Below are 20,809 nucleotides of genomic sequence, written 5' to 3'. Positions count from 1 at the left end.
ATGCAATGTCCAGACTCAACTGCAGCAACAACTCAAGGAGACAGGGATGTCATAGTGAATGACATCTCCTTACAAAGAGTCAAATCACTGCACAGGATTGATATAAATGCTCAAGAGACCTTCTTCAGCATTGTCCAGCTCTCTCACTGTTTGCCAGGACTCTAGTACAAAAGGAGGAACACTATTTTCTTACTTTACAGCACCTTTTCCTGAAGCATATGGAGTACTGACTCTGACTGCTCAGTAGACAATAGGATCACAGCACTTTATGAGAGGAGAGTGCATTGCTCTGGGTGTCTGCACAGACAACATGGCCTAATGGGTGTATTGGCAGAGCAACTGCTGTGTGCTGGTGTGACACTGCCACCTTCTTTGAAACCCAAGTGCTCACTTCTGGCTCCTCCAAAACTGAGGGAATGTAAGACAGACCAAACAGTCTGCAAAACCCTCATTACAGGGCTTAATGATGCTGTTGTTGGCAGTAAAGTTGCTGAATGTTTTCTTTTCAGTTGGCCAAATTCTGCTGTAATACAACTCCACTGAAATTAAAGTAAACAAGTTGTCTGAGTCCAGACTAGAAACACTTTCCTTAAAAATGGTTTCAGACTGAGACCTTATTAAGCAGCACTCAGCATTATGGCTAATTTGTCCTACGCAGTATCAACAGAGCATCAGACAGAGATATCCCTGGCAAGTGAGTTACCACCTGTCTTTGGAAACTGAACAGACACTCAGTCTTCTCTCAGCACTTTTGATACTAAAAGCCATCTTAAAGTGGATGTGACCATCTGCTTGGAAAATACATTGCAACAACTGACCTGCATCTCAGATATTTCTAAAATGGCCAAGCATCGTGTTATTGCAGTGAAGATGGGCAGAACAAGTCTTGGATAAAGGTATTGATTAATACATCAACCTGACACTTGAAACAAAAAGCACTGGGATTTCAAAACTAGAATCTCATAACAATGCTGTATCAATATTGGCTGTGGATGCACAGAGCTATTAAAAACATTTTAATTACTTGGCTAAGTTTTCATTTTCCTTCTGGTCGAAGTCTCAGGAGACAGACTCATTTTGATGTTATTCTTCACCCTTTGCATGTGTTCAGAAATCTGTTATGTAGAGTAACCCCAAAGACCTGGTGGTCACTGGAATTTTTTGTTGGGAATTTGCCTTTTAACCTGGCTGAGGGCTCACCATAATCACATGGCATTTTTCTCATGTCTAACTGGATGTTGTACGTCTATGCTTTCCTATACCAACATGTTAACTTATTTACAAATGAACATTCATCCTTCTGCAAACAAAATGCTCCTAGACACCTGTAATAATTGGACACCTGGACACAGAGTATGAAAGAGCCACAGAAAGCATTCCAGCTAGCTCAGTAGGTTTATTTAAAGGATCATTCCTGTGGCTGCATGTGAATGTGCATTCTTATGCAAGGAAGTGAATGTGACACACATTCACCTGGATGGATGGGATTCAAAATAAGCATTCCCAGCAGTCCTCAGAAATACCCTGGCATTTTTTGTAGAAAAGGCCATCAATATATTCTGTTACTGCTTCTAGAAAGGCAATAACATGTACTAGAAATACTCAACAGATTTAAGCCCTGCAGTATGCCCATTTTGAGTGCAATCCAGATTTGTCCCAGGGCTTACCAACAAATGGGAAGGAGGCTGTGAAGATCAGGTACATGCCATCACTATACATGGTGAAGGTGATAGCAAAGTAAACAGAAAGGCTTCCCCAGATGAAGAACTGGTTCACAACTGTCCAGTAAGAGGTGTCCAACCCAATCTGAAAGAATGGAGCAATACAGCTATTGTCAGTGCCTTTATTATTTAACAGATCTGTGCTGAACGCAGCTAGAGATCTTGTCCTCTTCTTTGTACCCCTGCTCCCAAGGCTGTTATTCATTCAAGTCTCAAGAAGTATCAAGCCACAGATCATAGGATGCTGGGAGACCGCTCAGGGCAAGCATTACTACATCTGCACTGTTGTTGCACTCTTCTCAAACATTCACCAGTGGCCAGTACTGGAGACAGGATATTAAGATCAAATGAGCCATGCTTATGTCCCCACCCCCAAGCTATGATCTAGCATTGAAAGTTAGGAGAAGGAGCCTACAGGACCTCAGACAGCAGAAACCATTACCTAGGGAGGTATGATTGATTGGCTTTTCTTTTAAGAAATTTCTCTCTTCCTGCTAGTATCATTTGAATTTTGCACCACCCAAGTCAGCAATTTCTTCCAGCAAGTGCAGGTCTACCATCTGCATCATTGATTGGGCCAGGCTACGGAGACAGCCTCATGGTGGGGATCCTATAAATAACTGCCTGATAGCAGACAGGTAGTCCCGTGCTTCAAACCCATCCCATAAAACTGGAATGAGTCCTTCTCTACTCCCAGCCTTAACTGTTTTGTTTGCTGTGACTGTAAACTTCACAAGGCAAAAACTCTGCTTTCCTGCCACTCTGATTTTTCCTAACATGCAAATCCGTTGTTGTGTTGAACTGAGGAGACTAATCTGGTGTCAAGAGACCTTTTTCTTTGCAAGAATGCAAGATACAGCAGCAAATACAAGATCCCAAATGGCCCTCCAGATGCTGCCTTCATAAAACTACAACTAATTCCTTAAAACATTACCTGGGATGCCTTACCTGTACAGACACCACAATCAGTAAGCAGGTCTGGGCCATCAGTGCAAAGGACTGGTAGTCAGCAATGGCCTTCCCGTCACTTCTTATTGTATTGTACATGGCCCCATAGGGGATGAAGAAGAGAATGAGGGAACTGTAGATCCCTTGCAACATGCACTTGACAAACACCGTTTTGTTAAAATAGAGGTTTTGCTGGCCAGGCACATAAAGCTGAGGAAACAGCATGCTCCAACGATCATCCACATCCTGAAAATAGACAAGAGATGGTCGGGTTTGCTGGCACCTACCCAGCTGACCACACAAGACCACTTAGGGTTGCCATGTCCCTGTGACATGCATATCCATGAGAAAAGGCTTAGCACACAATTCACTCAGTTGTGCTGACAAGCGTGCCACATCCCAAGGGCTCCTAGACACATTTTCCATGTTGAATTTAACCTTTCTTGTGCTGAGAAAGCTGTCAAGTGCTGCAAAATAACATGAAAGTACATCTCATCTTAAGCAGACTGCATGGTCTGCTCTCCTGAGAGTTGCCTGGAAGCTAAGGGATAGAAAATACCTCCACTAGGTCCACACACAGGCAAGGCTGTCTGACTTGGATCCCTTAAGTGTCCAGAGCTAAATACTGTGAATCATTGTGCAGTAGCAAGTTTCTACTTATTTAACTTGTAAAAGGCACATAGGAGCAGCTTTATTGCTCCTATGTCTTGTTGAACAGTAATAGCACATGAGACAAAAACGTGTGTGTGAAATTACTGGAGGAAGACTTCCACTAGAAAGGCCAAACCTGGAAAACCTGGCTTCAGAGTTCTAGTTCATTTGTTGTTCTGTGTGGTCATTAAAAAGTCACTTGTCAGGCTTCAGGAACACAGCTAGTAAGATGGGACTACTTCAAGGAAATGTTGCAATGGCAGCTTTTACTGTAGTCAACAGCCTAACCCAAAAGTCTCATCATGCACTAAAACCCACAGGCCAAATCAGGATAATACACCGTCTCCTCCCTGGTGCATCCTTACTTTGTGCTCTCAGGTCTCACTGGCATGAAACTGTTTTAGGAGCAACCACAATAGCTAGCCAAAGAGTCAGCTGCTTTTGCTTCATGGAACCAGCTCAAAGCACCTGGAGATAAAACCCCTATAAAAAATCTGGTGATAGGAACAGTACCTGATCGAAGAGGCTCATTCCTAGCACTGGGAGGGAGGTATATACCAAATTGTAAAGCGTAATGAACCACTCATCATAGACAGTCTGAAAAAAAAAAACCGCAAACCAACCAGAGCATGAAGTTAGCAAAAGGCTGCCTTTTCCATCTCTTCAAAAGTATACACAATTAAATTCTGGAACATCTTGGTTTGAGATGCTACTGAGACCAAAAGTATAAGGTGACTCAAGCTCAGCAGCCCTAAACAGCTCGTTACCTGTGGGAATACACGGGGGAAGGATTATGTTATCCTTGTCCTGTTTGCTCAGCATCCACTGCCGGCAGCAGCTAGAGCAGGACACGCACCACCCCCCGCTCCCCGGCCGCCGGCAGGTGGGAGCAGCGCTCCGCGGCGGGCAGCCAGCGGGCAGGGGCGGACGGCAACCGCCCTGCCTGCACCCGTGCACCCTCAGCACCGGTGAGGCTGCTGACATGTGCACGCTATCTGCGCTTCCCAGGGTCTGGGTTGGAGATTGGTTTGTCTTGAACTAACAGCGAATTTTTCGCTGCAGGAGATTTGCTCCTCTTGCAAACTGCTGGAGTGCGCGGGCGTCCTGGGGTTAAGCTGATTGCTTTAAGTGTGCTAACAGGGCAAGCAAAGGTTTTACACAGATTTGTGCCAAACTGGTCAGGCCTGTCTGTAATCTGTATCCTTCTTTGATGGCTGTAGTCAGTTTGAACACTTTCAAAAATCCCACAAGGGACCTATGTGCTTCATAATGCACCTAAATATCTTCAGACATCTGTCCTCTACCAGCAGCACAATGAAGGCAGCAATATCTGCTTTATACTTGTACCGCTGAAGAAGACAGACCTGTGTGCCATTTAGTGAGGTGAGAGGAATGGCTTAGTTTATTTGCTTTTAAAATGTTTCCAGACATTTTACTTGAAAATGCTAGACATGACCATGAGAAAACAGAAGCTGGACCTACCTGTGCTGAGAAGCCAGAGAAGAAGCCATACCAGAAATGCACTAATGTGAAGGCAAAATTCTTGTAGAAGAAGTATTTGAGGAACTTGCACATGCGGATGTAGGACCACCGGCCATGCACTAAGAGCAGGCGCTGCAGGTAACGGAACTGTGCAAAGGAGAAGTCACTGGACAAGACAGCCTGCATCCCCTCCTGGCCACTGATACCAACCCCGATGTGGGCAGCTGCAACAAGAAGGTTATTGATCGTGTCATTACAGTGAGACTTTTGATTACCCTTTTTTTTAAATGAGTTCCCTGCACTGGGACACTGTGTTAATTCCCTCCCAGCCTTCATAAAAAGTCATATGTAAAGTTATTTAAAAAAAAAAAAAAATTGGAGTGCTAATTCTTTCATCAGCATTATGATTTTGGCTGTGGTGATACGTTTGCAACTGGACTGAGCTTTTATTATTTGAATGAAATTACACCCTCAGTGACAATTCATGTTTTCTTTATGAATGTTTTCAACAGCATAAACACTGTTGTTCATTTATGCTGTTGATAACTTTAATTTATATTGACGTGACTTATATTTATATGCATGCCTGTCCTTCTAGCAGCCTTAAAACATCACTCCAGACAAGCAAAATCTTCAAATTCCTTATAGATTTCTCAGACACAGTGCTACAAGGCAGACTGTAGCCTTTCTACATTTCCTGGGCTTTAATAATTCAATCAAATAATTAGATAGAAGAGTCACGTCCTTTTTAATAGCAACTTGGGTTTATTAAACATGGACATAAGTTTAATGTGACAGCTAATTATACAGCTTTAACTAATGAGAACAATCTTGATGGCTGGAGGTTGGTTAGACTCAGAGGTTTCCACGGAACAGTGAACTGATAAAATCCCAAAGTCCCAACCCTCTCGTGGGGGGTGGGTTAGTTTCTAATTATCATGTACACTTTAACTTGCTTTTCTTATCCTTTCTTTACTGACTGCCTGACTTATCTCTCTTGAAGCTCCCTACTTAGCCTTTTCTTTCTTAATTAAAAGGCACCATTTAATCAATTCTTGAAAATTAACACAAGGAAGATTAGCAATAGGCCCTTCTGAATAATCTTAATTTAATTATACCTAGTTAGGGGATTTTTTTCATAAATTCACTGAAGTAATGCAGCATCAAATGATGCTCAAGGATGAAGGGGCTTAGAAGCCCGTGTTTGACAGATGGCCCTGCCACGTGGAAATGTTAAAAAAATGAATGTAACAATATACTGATTATTTACAGGCATGAAGATTTTCTTTCTGCATTGCAGACAGGCCCTGTCTGAAACAAACTTGCCTGTTCTTTGTATTGCCCTTGCGATGGTGGCCGTGCAGACACACAGATGGACATGTCACAGCCCCAGTGGGCTTTTGTCTATTCTGAGGTAGAAACAGAGAAACAGGCAATAAGTGCCATCTTAGCTTCCTGCGATCCTGGTGGTAGGAGCACAGCAAAGGGCCCTCTTCTGTGTCCTGGAATGCAGGAGACACGAGTAGCCTGTAGTGACAGTGCTCTGTAGAAACCTGCTGAAACTTGGGGCACAGACATTTGATGCCACAAAGAGGGTGGTACAGAAGGCACTCAGATACGTGCTCCTGCTGCTAGGCCACCTCGGATAGCTAATACGGCAGCAAGTCCATTTGCTGCAGCATGCCAGCTGTTGGCCATCACTCACTTTTGATCATGCTGACATCGTTGGCGCCATCTCCGATTGCCAAGGTCACAGCCTTCTTGTACTTCTTCACCAGCTCCACCACCTGGGCTTTCTGCAGTGGGGTCACGCGGCAGCAGATCACCACTTTGCACATGGAGGCAGTTCTCACCAGCTCCAGCTCCAGATTCCCTTCCAGTGCGTAAGCCTGAGAAGAAGGAGCAAAGGGGGTGTTTGGGTCAGACTAGGAGCAGCTTGTGGCCTGACAAAGAGGATGCGGCCAGAAGGAAATGAGAACTGAGCTGGTTCTTCCATTCAGCAGAAGGAAGGTATGAGATACCCCAAGTGAATCGATCCATTCAGGGAATCTGCTCCATGCAGGAAGCATCCACACTGCATAACATCATGCCATGTGGAGTGCACCTACAAGCTTGCACCTTGGATGGACCATAGTTGGATTTGCACAACAGCTGCTCTGGCTGATGTAACCTGACAGTGCCATGGAAACAACAGGAGCATTAATTTAACAATGCGGCTGCTGGACCTGAGACAACCTTGCGTATCTCCATGTGAGAGATTCTCTGCTCATCCCTCTTGGTTTAATTTTTAAGCTCTGGCAGACCTGTGGTATAAGTAGAAGAGATTTCAATTTGGGGGAAGTTAATTAAAAAAAAACATGGAAAAAGCTGAGCTCAGGTGGGCATGACAAAGCAAAACACAAAGCCAGGGAGAAGGCAACTTTGCTGAGTGCTGACCTTTTAAATCAGTCAGTCATGTTATTTCTGTTCAGGAAGCACAGAGATAATTGGATGTCTGGTCACCCCTCCAGCTTTGCATGAGAGGAAGGGAGCAGAGTTAGCTTTTCATATTTCTTTCAGATCATGCTCTTTGGCTCTGTTCCTTGATGTCTCTTCTCAGTAGACACGCATGGAAGGAATCTACAGGGCTCTCTCCTCCTCAGAGCCATTAACAGCAGGCCCACTGCCCTTTCTGCAAACAATCCTTAGGCCAGATATCCTTTCTTCTTGAAACAGAGCTATGAGTCACCAGCGCCCCCGCTTCCCTCTCCTCAGTGCCAGGGCAGGATTGCTCAACAAGAGAGACCTTTTCGTGGTTTAGCTTTAGTACCGGCTGCTCACTGCCATTAGAGATAGTTTTGGCCTCAACATCCTTACTGCACGGCACTACCAAAATGTTATTATATAGTAGATATATTAATGGTATTCCACACAAATAAACTAGTTGTATGATGATGCCATTACAAACGTTTCCGTTTGTTTGCTGTGTTTAAGCAAGATCACGTGTGTGCATAGTCCCGCTGGTGCCATCCTACCCATCTGCACATAGGAATATGGCACTGAGCAGATGCTGTGTTTGAGTGGGACGGTATTGGCACTATTACCATTGTTCAAGCTCTAGGTTCATAGAAATAAATAAATAACATATAGTTTTGTCCACACTGTCCTTGTGGTCCACACCCAGGAGAAAGTCCTGGTCTTGGTGAGACTGGCTGTGTCCACTCTGCTGCAGGCTATGTGGGCTGGCTGCTCCCACACAGCTCAGATTTGCATTTCTTTGTGTGGAACATATCTCCTTGCCAGGGTGTGGGTGAGTGTCTGGTTTTCCAGGAATAAAAAGAAAGCTTTGTCACCGCTGGCAGTGGTGCCTTTGTAGCACAGTGGTCGGGGTCTGTCCTGCAGGCTGATGGTATGGAGTGGGTACAGGCAAGGGCTTGCGGCCAGCTGGAACGTCAGAGGATTCACCCATGCAGATGCACCAAACTTCACAGAGCTTTTGTTTGTTTTGCAGTGGGAATCTAAACAGGATTAAGACCCTGGAGTTACAGAAGAAGTGAATGTAAAAGAGGGAGAGAGGGTACTTGACAATGTAGATATGGCCTGAAAGTGTCCCCTCTAGTCCATGGTCCATATACATGGCAAACAAGCCAAATATGAAGCAAGATGAGATTTTTTAAATAGTAATTTGCTGGGCTGGTATAGAGCTGGGAGTTGTATTTGCTGGACAGCCATCAAGAGACATAGCAACCACAGCGAACAGAAGCATCTTGTCTCTGAAAGGCAGTGCCTCCCAGCTCCTTCCACGTCTACATATTTGCTTCCCCTGCAATGTGGGAAAGCAAAATGCAGTAGACAAATAAACTTGATCTAGACTAAGCCTTTCTCCCAGACAGGTTGAATTGTATCTAAATTGCTTTTTTCTCTAACCTGTTCTAAAAAATTTCCAAAGATGGAAAACTTATTCCAGTGCCTCACTATTCTGACCAGGAGACATCTAATTCAAAACTCTCTTGTCTCAGTTTAATTCCATTACTTTGTTTAACTGTTATTACTTGAAGAGTATTACCAAGACTGATCAGTATTCTCTAGGCTCAGAAATCCTCTCAGTTTTTCCCTATGCTTTTCAGATCATGCATGACCACTATTAGAGGTTTCCTTGTACTCTCTGTAGCTCGTCTACATTTTTTCAAAGAAAATGGCCCAAAAAAGTTGAATTATTTCAACTAAGACTTTACCAATGCCAAATGAAGCAAGAGATTTTCTTCACAAGTCTTACAGATGATGCTCTTACATTCGTATCTTTGATTTTGTATGTGTGTAGTCAATTATATGAAAATAGAAAAGGCAGCATTTGTTCTTACTGAATTGCATTCTCCATTTTTCCAAAGTATTTCTCCCATTTGTTAAAATTGTTTTCAAATCTAATCTTGAACTCGATCACGCCTGCCTGGTGTTATCTGCTCTCTTTTTAAGCAGTTAAATAAAACACTGAAATCACATAGATATAGGATAGCCCCCTGCAGATGCCACTTAACTGTTGTTTTAGATCAACTGTGAGACGTACTTTCCAAGCAGTCTTGCATCTGTCACTTAACAGCTTCATCTAGACCATATTACTTCCGTTTGCTTGGAAGAACATTACAGGAGAGGGCACCAAGCAATTGTTAAGTTATAAGATACATATCCTATCTGTTAAATATAAAAAAATCTGTTACCAGATATATTTAATAGAATACGTTCTTGGCATACTTGAAACCCATATCCGATGTTATCTTCTTGCTGTATCCATAAGCTGCCTGATTATTTTTCTAGTATCTTTCTGGAAATGAAAATTGATCCAGCTACTTTACCCCTCCTGTTCAGGGCCAACTTTTCCCTGTTCCAGTCTTCTGAAACCTTGCCCATCACCTTTAATGTCTCAGATAACCACTGAACCTAATCTTCAATTAGGAAAAAAAAAAAATCCTGTCCTTTAGAACTAAATTTTTAAAGCATTCTCAGACTTTCAGTATGTCCCTATCCCATTAAGTTCTTCAAGGAACTCAGCCCTAATATGAATCTGAACCTCCCTTACCAGGCTGTGGCCAGTGATAACCAGACCATACACCCCATTTGCTTGCTCATCAGGTATAATTTTTGGTGGTTTTGAAGATTTTTCAAACTGAATGTTGATTTCATCGCTGTCCAGAAAGGAGTCTGGCTTCATCTTTTTCCTTGCATTCCTAAAGAAAAATCCAGAATAATAGTGAAAAGCTTGTAAAGATATACATTTTATTAAATCAACTTTATGAAAATAAAAAAATCGATGCTTCCCTTTGGTCCAGTTTTCCCTGTATCCCTACAACAACATGCATGGTTTAGCTGCTGCTGTTTGTGCAAATCACCCCTATGCTTCTGAAACTCTAACAAGTGTGTGCTAACTTGTGCTGATTTAAAGTCAAACAAATAATCCAAATGCTATGTAGGACACTATCCCAAAGGACATCCACATTTTCTGTGCATGTTGTCTGACAACCACCTACTTCAACAGAAATGGACTGAAAAACCTTCCTATTTTCCACCTATACCCAAGAACTTGTGTCTGCTGAGAAAGACACATTCCTAGATAATGTCAGAAAAGGACCATATCCAGACAAAGGACAGCAATGTGGATGAATGGCAATAGCAGTAGAGTAACAGCATAGCTCAAACTCGGGGCTGAAGGCTTTGTGGCTCCAGATCCTTTGTGGAACATCGGCTGATATTGCCTGCTTGACTCTGCTTGCTTATACATTTATGTAGATTTGAGCTCTTGGATCAAGAAGCTTCAGAGTTTATTCTCAGAGGAGCTTTCTACGCTATGTCACTGCTGGATCTTCCAGGGAGAGCTAACCATTATCTAAGGTCCCCGAATGAACTGCGTTAGGTAAAGCCCCCAGGAAAAAAAAGGTGGAATAAGAAAAAATAGAAACACTGTTCCATTCCCGTGTCAGTGCACAGCAATGAAGCTGTATATTTCAGCCATTTACCTCAGCTCATTAAGTACATCATCAGATGTGCTGCCTTCAATAATGAAAACATCTTCCATGTCATCATTCAGCAAGTTGCAGGAGTAACCAATATTCATTGCCGTCTCTGGGAAAGATAAAGCAGGAAGATGACCCATCTTAGCAGCCTCACACACCATCTCTGTGGCCTTTTTACACACATGATAAAAGCTCTTTCTCACTCAAAAGAGTTCTGAGCCTTTCAGAGTCAACAGCTTAAGAAAGACAGGAGAATCACTTTGACGGATGTTGCAGCAAATCTCCCCTAATTGGGTTTTACAAGGCCACAGAAAAAAATAATTCTACCAGAATGAAAAAGTTTAAAACGTTCTTTGGTCAACATACTTGGAGCAACAAGAAACATTTCATGTTGATTCTAAAAAATGTTTTCAGGATATTTAATTTTCCCTCCCCCTGCCCCCAGAAAGGCCTCAAAACATAGTTCTGAAGAAGAATATCAAGACATTTTGTTCAGAAAATTCTGGAAAAAAAAAAGTATTTTGGTATTTAATAAACAAAACTATTACATTTGGAACAGTACAAAATGAAATGTTTCATTTTTCTCAAAATTTCTCTGCTCATTTCTTGGATGAAATTATTTGCAAACACTTTTGTCCTCCCTGAAACATCATTGTTTCAGTGAAGTTGCTATTTCTCCAAAATAATTTATTGGAATCTATTCACATTTCTCTTCAATTTAATGCTTTCTCCAAACGCCTGTGTTTCCTCCATTTCTATTCTACATCATTAATGCCAGGACCAAATGGAAACAGACCCAACATCCACTTTAGCATTACAGTCCCTGGAAAGCAGGACAAGATTTTTTACACCTTCTTCACCAAGTTGGTCAGCTGTACTAAATTGTCACCTTTTCACAGCACGTGACAGGGACTATGAGATGCTCATTGTCACATCTCTAAAGGCAAAGGATGCTACCTTCACACTGCTTACAGCCTCAGGACAGGAATTAAGAACTAGCTACAGTTACCTGCTCTAATTCCAAGTAATTGGAGTTTTGCCTAGCTGGCAATGAAGCAAAGCCGCACAAGTTTGTCCTCTGTGCAGTTTTTCAAAGGAGAAAGAATGAGAACATGGATGTTAGCAGAACCATCCCACTGGTGGGAGAGAAGAGCAACATCCAAAACTGTAGCCCCTTTACCTTGCTTGTCTCCAGTGAGAACCCAGATCTTAATGTTGGCTTTGGCAAGAGTCTCAATTGTCTGTGGGACTCCGTCTTGTAACTTGTCCTCAATCGCTGTGGCACCTAGCAGCTTAACAGAAAGTGGCGGGGAACTGGTAAGTTTTTCCATTGCTAGCAAAGGAGAAAGCATTAGACCTCCAGGTAATTACTCAAGCAAACACAAATGAAATCCTGGAATAGGATTGTACTAATTTTCATTCTTCCTCAGCAAATTTAGTGTATAGAGCCCTCATCCTGCCAATGTTCTAGTCTCTAGTCCTCCAGGCTCAGCTGGATCATGAACGTGCACAAAATTATTTGCCAACATGTTTTCAGACATGTTTTTCAGTCTATGTTCTTCCACATGTCCCCTTCACAGTAGATAGAGCTGTCACTGAGAAACAAAGAGAGCTGTGGATCCGTGTCCCCAAACCTCCATACACATCCTCTAGTGTGGAGCTTGCTCCCAGCCATATAGTCATATGGCTGCCAAGCATCTTCTTGATCCTACAACAGACCTGTACCCACCCCTGCTCTACACTGTCACACAACTAAACTACAGACTGCTCAAGACACAAACCTTCATTATTTTAAAGTTATTACTTTTTCTGGATTTTGGAGATACTTGGTGGCTTTAACCTATTGTCAAAGTGGGATGAAGGTTTTGCTACTAGCTCAGGTTTAGAAAGCATCTGCTACCACCTACCTCCTGCTGTTGGGAGACTAAATTCAGGGATTGGCTTTAAGCCCAAGATCCCTTTTGGCTTCCTGGGAAATTCATTATTCATCAGCTGTGAGCATTATCAATGTAGATAACAGCTCTGAGGCAACTTCTCTATAGGGTCCTCAAAACTGCACTATCCACATTTTACATCAGTAGTCCCTGGTCCAGCTAGCGAGAACTTAAACACTTGTAGCATAAAAAGCCACCTCCTGAGAGTACCTGCTCATCCTCGGCAGCCTGAGTCTTAGCTGGAAGCCCAAAGATGGACACTGATGTCAAATGTGCCCGGGAACAGAAAACAGGGCATGCATTCCCCACAGCCATTGTCCTTCTGGAGCTGTGGAAAGGCACAATAGTATTGCTGACAGGCTTCTGCCTGTCTGCCCATGACTTAGCGTAAGAGCAGCTGGGGGGCAGTTGTGATGTCTTCCTGACTGTGGATCTTACTTAGTTTTTAGGTCAATCAATTATAAATAGTATTTTTAGTACTATTCTCTGAGTATAACTGTGTTCCATCCCTATTCTGTCTTGTCCTTATATCCTTACTCCCCCTAGGACCCTATATCAGGAGTCTGCCACACAGACAGACTTCTGCTCTTGCCCATCAACCTATGACACTTCGCAGTCTTCTACATCTCCACAAGACCCTTCTACGTCCTTGCTGACTCTCGCTCTCACACCCATTCTCTGTCACAAGCCAAGATGTCCTACACCAACCCTCTGTCTCTCCCTGCAGCACCTTTGGGAAGTAAAGTCACTCCTGTACAGACTCCTGTCTGGTGTAAAGAGAGTTTTCCTCTGAGTCACACTTCTTCCTGCTGTTAGATGGTGACCTCTTCTCTACTCAGGCCATGAGCTTCATAAGCCTTTCTTGCAAAGCAGCTGGCTCCTTAACCTGCTAAACCTCCATGTCTTCCCTGCTTTGAACACGACCCACACAGCATTTACACAATGTATTCTCTGGACTGGAGGATTAGCGTTTTCCCAGACCAGACCCAGAAGGGCAGTAGACTCTGCTCCATGGACCATGCAACTTTCAGAGGTCAGCAGCTCTGTGGCTAACACTTGCTTCTTCCCAGGCCCTGCTAGCATCCTGAGCATACAGCTAATGAAAGGAGCAACAGTGCGGCTCCCAAGATTTCTGAGATTTCAGGAAAGCACTGCTGCAAGTGCAAAAGCTGAATTGCTTCCCCTCAGATCCCACACATCCTTTTCATTCATTATTCACAGCTCTAAAACACAGGCAGACCCCCCCCCAGGGCATTCAAAAAGCTGTAACAACACTCATGGAGAAAAGAATGACTTGGAGATCACAGTTTAGCCCTATTTCAAATTGACACAAATATGTTCATGGACATCATCTCCCCATTCTGCCAGGGCTGCAAGAACAAAGAAGACACTCTCTGAAATGGAGGGGCACTGGGGATTATTCACTGCCTGCCATTTCAAAGACAGGAAAATAAATAAATCAGCCATTTGCACATACAAAGGGTAGCTATGAAATATTTGTGTCCACGTCATCTCCCTCAGGCTCTGGTATGTCACTTCATCATGAGAAAGCTACTCTGACACCCACGTGAGTTAAAATAAAACCATTCCCCTGCACTGGTGGCTGACACCCCTGTTACGGGCTCCTGACGGAGGTGCCAGTGAAAACCCAGGGCTGCCATATTCTTAACCGCTCCTGCCACACAACCCACTGAGCTGTTGGCAGAGCAATGTTTACTGAAGTCATACTGAGCTGTTTATTGACAAACTACCATCCCTGCTGCCTCCCCCAGAGCTTGGCCCAGATTTCCTGAAACACCAACCAGTAGGTCTTTTTCAATCTCTTCATATAACTCTGACAATTTATCTTCCCGTCCTTCCAAGGCAGTGCTTGCTTCATGGTGACGCCTGATCCAGTCCTGAAAGTAGCCTTCGTCCAAGTTTTTATAGGCCACCACTAGTGTCCTCAGACCTTCACCAGCAAACTCCTGCAAGACAGTGGTGAGGCAGAATAGGTCAAAGAAGAACGGTCTGCTCACCTGGGCTTACAAAGGACCCTTCGAAAGAAAATAGCTATTTGTAGAAGCTTCTTGCCTAAAGTCTGCAGAGGAAAGGTGATAAAATCACACCATAAATCACAAACCTTGGGGTACTTTCTAAAAACTACTTCCAGACCACTTTATCATTGCAAACCATGGTCCTTATAAAGAACAAATTCAAAAGAGCTTTCCTACTGTCTGGCTCTAAAACTTTACATTAGCCAGGCAGTTGTTTCCCAGGCTCGTATTTCTCTACATAAGGTTCAGAACAGTGAGACCTTAAACACTGAACACAGCCTTGAATTTTGGACCTGGGCTCCACATTTTTAGGATACGAATGCTGGATGAAATGCACAGCATGAGCGCAGTCAGTCATGACCTCTCAGCACATCCTTGTAAATGCTTGCTGCAGAGGTATGATTGCTAGTATGAATCTCAGTTTGGTGGATAAACAGAGATACCTCTGTGAAAACTGATGTGTTTCCCCAGGCCTGAAGTCAAGGTGCATCAGGAACGGGCCACATCCACAGCCCATCTCTGCTCTGCCCTCTCCTTCACCAGCAACCTTCTCTGGCTCCCCCAGGCAGTGAGCAGAGACGTTTGTGCTATTGCACAACCCCTCTGGCAAAACTTTCTGTTTTCTTGTGCTCTGCACTGTACCAGTAGGATTTGGCATCGTGGGGCAGGGGGGCGGGGGAGTAAACATTGGCTGAAACTTCCCCTTGTGTGAGTAACCACCTCACAGCACACACCAACAACTATATAAAAGGGCACAAGTTTGAGCGATGCATTTTCCTTGCTGCCCAGTCAATATGTCCCTATATGATCTGCAAGAAGGGGATGAGAGCAGGTCCCAGCACTTGCTCAGTCCCCTCTGGCTGAGACCTCTTGGATAGCAATCACTGCAGATCTGAACTGTATTCACGAAGGTAGATGGCTCTGTGGCTCTTTACTGATCACCTGAGTTATTCCAACTCAAGGCATTTTTGAATGCATTGAATGCATGTGTTGTACAGTAACGAAAGACTTGGATGGAATTTAGTTGCCAAAACACAGATGCGTTGAGCCATTTCAGTTGTTTCACCCATCCTGCCTGGCTTCCAGCTCCTACCCCAGAGGAATACAGGTCTTCTGAATGTCCTGTGTTGTATTGCCATATGTGTCCAGATGTCCTGGATATCCTAGAGCAGTTCAAATGACACCTGGTGCCCATGCTTAGGCAACTGATTTGACACCTAAGGCTTTATAAATTTATTTCCCTCTTCATTCCCCACAAAAAAAGAAATTATTAAAAAAATAGTGCTTGGGTGCTGCTTTTGACATCTTTTTTTTGTCTCAACACAAAGTACATTTCCATACCGGGAGAAAAGGAAACCATCAAATGCAGAGATGTTGCAGAGAAGGAAACACTTACATTCAGGTGTTCTGTGGTCTCCTCTTTGAGAGAGTCACAGGATGAATGAAGCAGTTCATAAAGAATGGTGTCAGCTCCCTTGCAGTACAAAGTCAAGTCGCCTTCTGGACTACGCACTACAAGGAAGAGGAAAAGAAATGCTACAAATCCCAGACTGAGGCACCTGGGATTCACAGCACTTGCATCAAAACAAAGAAAGGTTTTTAGAGGTGTCCAAACTCCACCAAGTGTTGGTAACCTTCCAGGAATCAAGACAAGCTTTGCTTAGAACAGAAGATAATGCAACTACTCTCCACATTAGCAGTAGAGGTACAGGCAACTCTACCCAGATTGCGTTGGTCTGAGCAGACACTCTGTTCGACTACTTGGCTCCTACAGGCAACACCTCAGGATATCTGCATTCAAAAGTCAAGAACAATTTGTTCTTAGGAAACCAGTCCTGCTGCTTCAGTACCAGTAAAGGTACTACCATTCTCTTGCTACAGTTATGATATTCCAATTCCTGAAATATCTGAGGATATTGAAGGGTTAATAAAGGCTACACGAGGTTTCTTGAATCATTTCTCCATTTTCCTTTCAGGAAAGTGGGCTTCTCTATTCATCCTTGCATTCTCCTTTCCCAGTTTCTCAGATTTTGTTGGTAATTCTGAAGCTGATCAGAAGGAAGGCCTTTCCTGCACTGTAACGACGGAGGTAAGATATGCAAAAAGCTTTGTTTCTTCAGGAGGCTGCTCTATCATTGTGGTCCAGATGTTAGGATGTTCTCCCACTGGCCTAAGTTAAGTATTTAGCACTGTTGCTATGTAGTAGAAAAGTCAGGGCAGCCCATCTCAAGTGCTCTGAAGTAAATTATTCAGAAAACATTGCAAAGGAGGTCTCCTAGGAAAAGGTATCACATCAGAATGAGGGCCAACTTGAGAGCCTAGTAAGTCAGGAAGGAAAGAAGGGAGCAAAGAAAACATACCAATAACAGACATTCGCTTGCGAACGTTGTTGAAATCAAGAATAGCCAGGAGTTTGTAAATTTTTGTTTCTCCCATTTCTACAACAGTGATGGTCTCTGGTGTGCGAGCCCGGAACACAAATCCAAAGTTTCTGGCAGCAGTGACGAGGGCTCCCTCGTCAGGAGATTGTGCCTGATACACCAAGTTACCTGACAAGCAAGAAAAAAAAGCAAGGTGGCTTCTGCCTTGTTTCTGAGGCTAAACAAATACAAAATCAAAGACATTGTATAGTAGTTAACCCTTTGCTTTTCCCTAGCCCCAGAGGTGCAGCACTAAAAAGCACCTTATGTCCACACATCTCCATCAAGTCCCAGCACTCCATGCTTCAGGCCAGTGCAAGAGGCCCCCGAGACTCTTCTGGGGTCTTTTAGCACTCTCTTTGGAGTCCAACAGATCTCACCGAGAGGACAACTTCCTGGGCTTTAGCCCCTTCTAGTTACATCTGCATGTATTTTTCTCATCCGTATTTTCACCTTATATATATTAATTAATGGTTGCAGCCTTTAAAGCACAGTTTTCACCCTGCCTGGGATTTGAGGAGACTGACCCAGTACTTGCGGGAACACTGAGTGAGCCAGGCTAATGAGTCTGGAGTGGACAGGTGCCCTATGCTCTCTGCTTTATGGGACTTGGCACAGAGTAGAGAAAGAGTGGGGCAAGCCATCTGCCACCTCAGGGAAGCTGTGGCACCTGCAAGTTCCGCACTCCAGAGATGTGGTGTTTGCAGTAGTGTCAGCTCCACCACAGGAACACAGAGGGAGTGGAGGCCCTGGTCCTTTTTCTTCCCATGTGGCATCTCCAAAGACACTGACTTATGTGTAGCCATATACTACAAAAAATCACCAGGGACCCAAAAGGACCGATAACAGCTTCTGTGGAGAGAAGACATACTGTGGTGCAGGGTGAACATAACCCCTCAGTTTCATGCCTTCAACAGTTCTCACCTTCCTTCTTCTCTTCTGGCATCACTGTGTGACACAACGAGAGCAGCCGGAAGAACCTGTGCGTCGGCACATCACTCAGCTTCACAGCTTCAACCAGGCTGTGGTCATAGAAGGCAAACTTCGGGTCGGCTAAGTGGTTGTATGAGAAATCAACCTTCTCTGTGTTCTGCAAAAATATAGTTTGGTGTTATTTGTGGAGCTCTCACATGCTCCCATCATAGCCCCCCTCTCTTCCTTTCCAGTTACAAGGGGCTCTCTCCTGCAGGGCTGTTCATGAAAGAGACTGATGAGTCTAAGTAAGTGGGAGGTCGTGAAAGCTACTGAATCACAGGAGAGGACAGGCGCTTGAAGTGCCTTTCAAAGCACCACTCAGGCTGAGAACCTGATTAGCTAAAGGTTCTGTCTGTACGACAGCAAACGCTTCTACAGGATCCCTGCCAAAGGATTTCTATAGCAAAGAAATGCTGGCCTTCAACACACGCCTGCTTGGTGGCATCATGCTTCTGATTTAAATGGCTGCCTGTGACAGGGGAATGTGGAACCCCAATTTAAAACAATTCAAAAGGCTGTGTCATCCACCTTATTCTCCCAAAGCAAGAAAAAATCCTGATATGGAAAAAGAGGACAGACAAGTTGTGTGAAGGTTCAGCGCCACAGGCACTGCCCATTTTGTCTAAAAACAAGGAGCCCCAAGCAGAGGGAAATGTAGTGGAGAAATGGCTAGAAGCTTTCAGCATGATGTGTCGTGGAGGAATGCACTGCTGAGCCTGCCCGGGACAATTCTGACTCCCGCCCCATCCCCGATGAGCTCAGAGTTTCCAGGATGGGAGTCATCCTCTGGACCTCTGCAAACTGACATTTAGCACTTACCACAAGAGCGCAGGCCAACCCCACACACAAACTCATCTGCACAGCGAGGTCCGGGCACTGCAGCACCCTGGATGTGTTGGCAGCAGCCTTTTGACCTGCAGGACTCTGCTCCGGCGAGTAACATGGGCGGGAGGAGCTGCTGGGCAGCCAGTTGGCAGGAGACCAGCGTGTCTCCCCAGGCAAGTCAGCCCTTTGCATTTTGCTGCCTGAGCGAGAGCGAGTGGCACAGCACTTGGCACAAATAGCCAATTTCAGTGGGTAATTTAAGTTTTAAATGGCCTGGAAATGAATTACTGGGATGAGGAGTGAGATTTTCATCATCATCTTGCTGTTTGTTACTTGGATTACTGCATGCAGATTTCAGACATTTTAGGCAGTGAAATCCAAGACGTGGGTTTGTGCCAGCAAGCAGAGGCTAGAAAGAAATTGAGAAGTCACCCATTTTCACACTTTCTAATGTCCAGACATTAGGGCAATTTGACAGTGACCTTGTTATCGATACAAACTGAACTCACTAATTCCTCGACAAAGCTTTAATTAACTGCCAAGGATAATAAAATTCACCAGTGTCCAAGCTTCCAACAAATATCAATGGCCAAGTATTCAAGAGGAGCTGTGCATGTACCAGGATGTCAAGTGAAGCTGAGGGAGCAGTGGGCACGCAGGCTACCCAGCCAGGCTTACTGGAAGGAAATGCAACTCTGCCAGTCCTCTGACATCTGTGAGAACACACATCCCTGTTGTCAGGGTCAAGAGCATCATCTCTTTTAGGGTCAAAAGCATGAGCTATGCCTGGGTGGGTTGTGTCCACTAGCACCTATGCAGCCAGGTTCACAGAAAGCACAGATCCTGCTAGTGCTTGAGCACTTACCTCATTTATTTCTATTCTTTGCCCAGACATATCATACACATCACCTGCAAGCAAGAAAGACTGAGGTTATAGCCACAAACTCTGGATAAATTCAGTCTCTGAGCTTCTCTACCACAAAAATTTGTTTAAGTGTTTTGAAGGTATTATCTAGCTAAAAAAGTTTCAGTAAGCACAAATGTCTTGACATAGGTACTGGAGACCAATGATTCATACCAGTTCCTAGGTTAATCCATGATAAAATCCAGAGACTGACAGATGCTTGAAATGCAAAGCAGTTACCATAAAAATGACTGATGTTTGGGCAAAGAAGATTTGGCTCAAGCTGAACCCAGAAAGGACGTAGTGCTGGCTAGGAAACAAAGGTGCTTTCAGGGGATGACTTCTCTTGTATCTTCCCTTTGTAATGTGAGACAAAATCCAGCTCCTGGGTCACACTGGGTTTGCAACAGTCCCTGGACAACTACAGAGAAGCATTTGTCAAAGCCAGTTCTTCCTATGTCTAGGTAGCAAGGCTGCTCCATTCATTTTCCCTGAACTGATGATCTGGTCACAGAAATGGAAGATATCTCATCTCCAGGAAACACTATTGAAACTGCTTCTGCCTGAACAAAAATTTCACTTGGAAGGTCTGGACTGTGCCCCGCCCAGCCGGATTCACCACTTCATTGAAATAAGATTGAAATACAGTAAATTACATGAATGATAGATCCATACCTGCACCAGCAACCTCAACTATGACCCAAGTCAATGTAGGTACTGGTACTCCCTCACAAAAGCCCTAAGGGTGTAGAAGAAACTCAGAAGCAATGTCTCCTGAGAACTGTACATCAGTTGATCCCCTGGGAACTGTAACCCAGAGGCTTTTAGACACCTCTTTCCCAGTAGGAAGTATAGGCCTCCAGAGAACCTTCCCTGGTAGCAGAACTAATTCATCCTTTCTAGCATGGCTTTCCCAAATGCCCCTGAGC

The 20,809-nt window shown here is 44.1% G+C and overlaps 1 protein-coding gene across 7 annotated transcripts in view; it reads right to left on the bottom strand.

Annotated features, from left to right (window-relative positions):
- The window catches only part of LOC129199234 (phospholipid-transporting ATPase FetA-like), an 87,376-nt gene that overhangs the window by 4,903 nt on the left and 61,664 nt on the right, over positions 1 to 20,809 (bottom strand). For all 7 annotated transcript variants that reach the window (XM_054809369.1, XM_054809372.1, XM_054809368.1 and 4 more), the window contains 13 exons: positions 19,842 to 19,885; positions 18,101 to 18,266; positions 17,117 to 17,305; positions 16,153 to 16,268; positions 14,523 to 14,687; positions 11,967 to 12,078; positions 10,790 to 10,895; positions 9,856 to 10,003; positions 6,508 to 6,691; positions 4,803 to 5,026; positions 3,834 to 3,917; positions 2,670 to 2,915; positions 1,668 to 1,806 (listed from right to left, as the gene is read on the bottom strand). In XM_054809369.1, coding sequence (XP_054665344.1) covers positions 1,668 to 1,806; positions 2,670 to 2,915; positions 3,834 to 3,917; positions 4,803 to 5,026; positions 6,508 to 6,691; positions 9,856 to 10,003; positions 10,790 to 10,895; positions 11,967 to 12,078; positions 14,523 to 14,687; positions 16,153 to 16,268; positions 17,117 to 17,305; positions 18,101 to 18,266; positions 19,842 to 19,885 — 1,923 coding nt within the window. The remainder of the gene's footprint in view (positions 1 to 1,667; positions 1,807 to 2,669; positions 2,916 to 3,833; positions 3,918 to 4,802; positions 5,027 to 6,507; positions 6,692 to 9,855; positions 10,004 to 10,789; positions 10,896 to 11,966; positions 12,079 to 14,522; positions 14,688 to 16,152; positions 16,269 to 17,116; positions 17,306 to 18,100; positions 18,267 to 19,841; positions 19,886 to 20,809) is intronic.

The sequence above is a fragment of the Grus americana genome, chromosome Z (assembly GCF_028858705.1).
Source record: "Grus americana isolate bGruAme1 chromosome Z, bGruAme1.mat, whole genome shotgun sequence".
NCBI lineage: Eukaryota > Metazoa > Chordata > Aves > Gruiformes > Gruidae > Grus > Grus americana.
The sequence above is the reverse complement of the archived record's forward strand: the minus strand, read 5'-3'. Positions and strand labels throughout refer to the sequence as shown.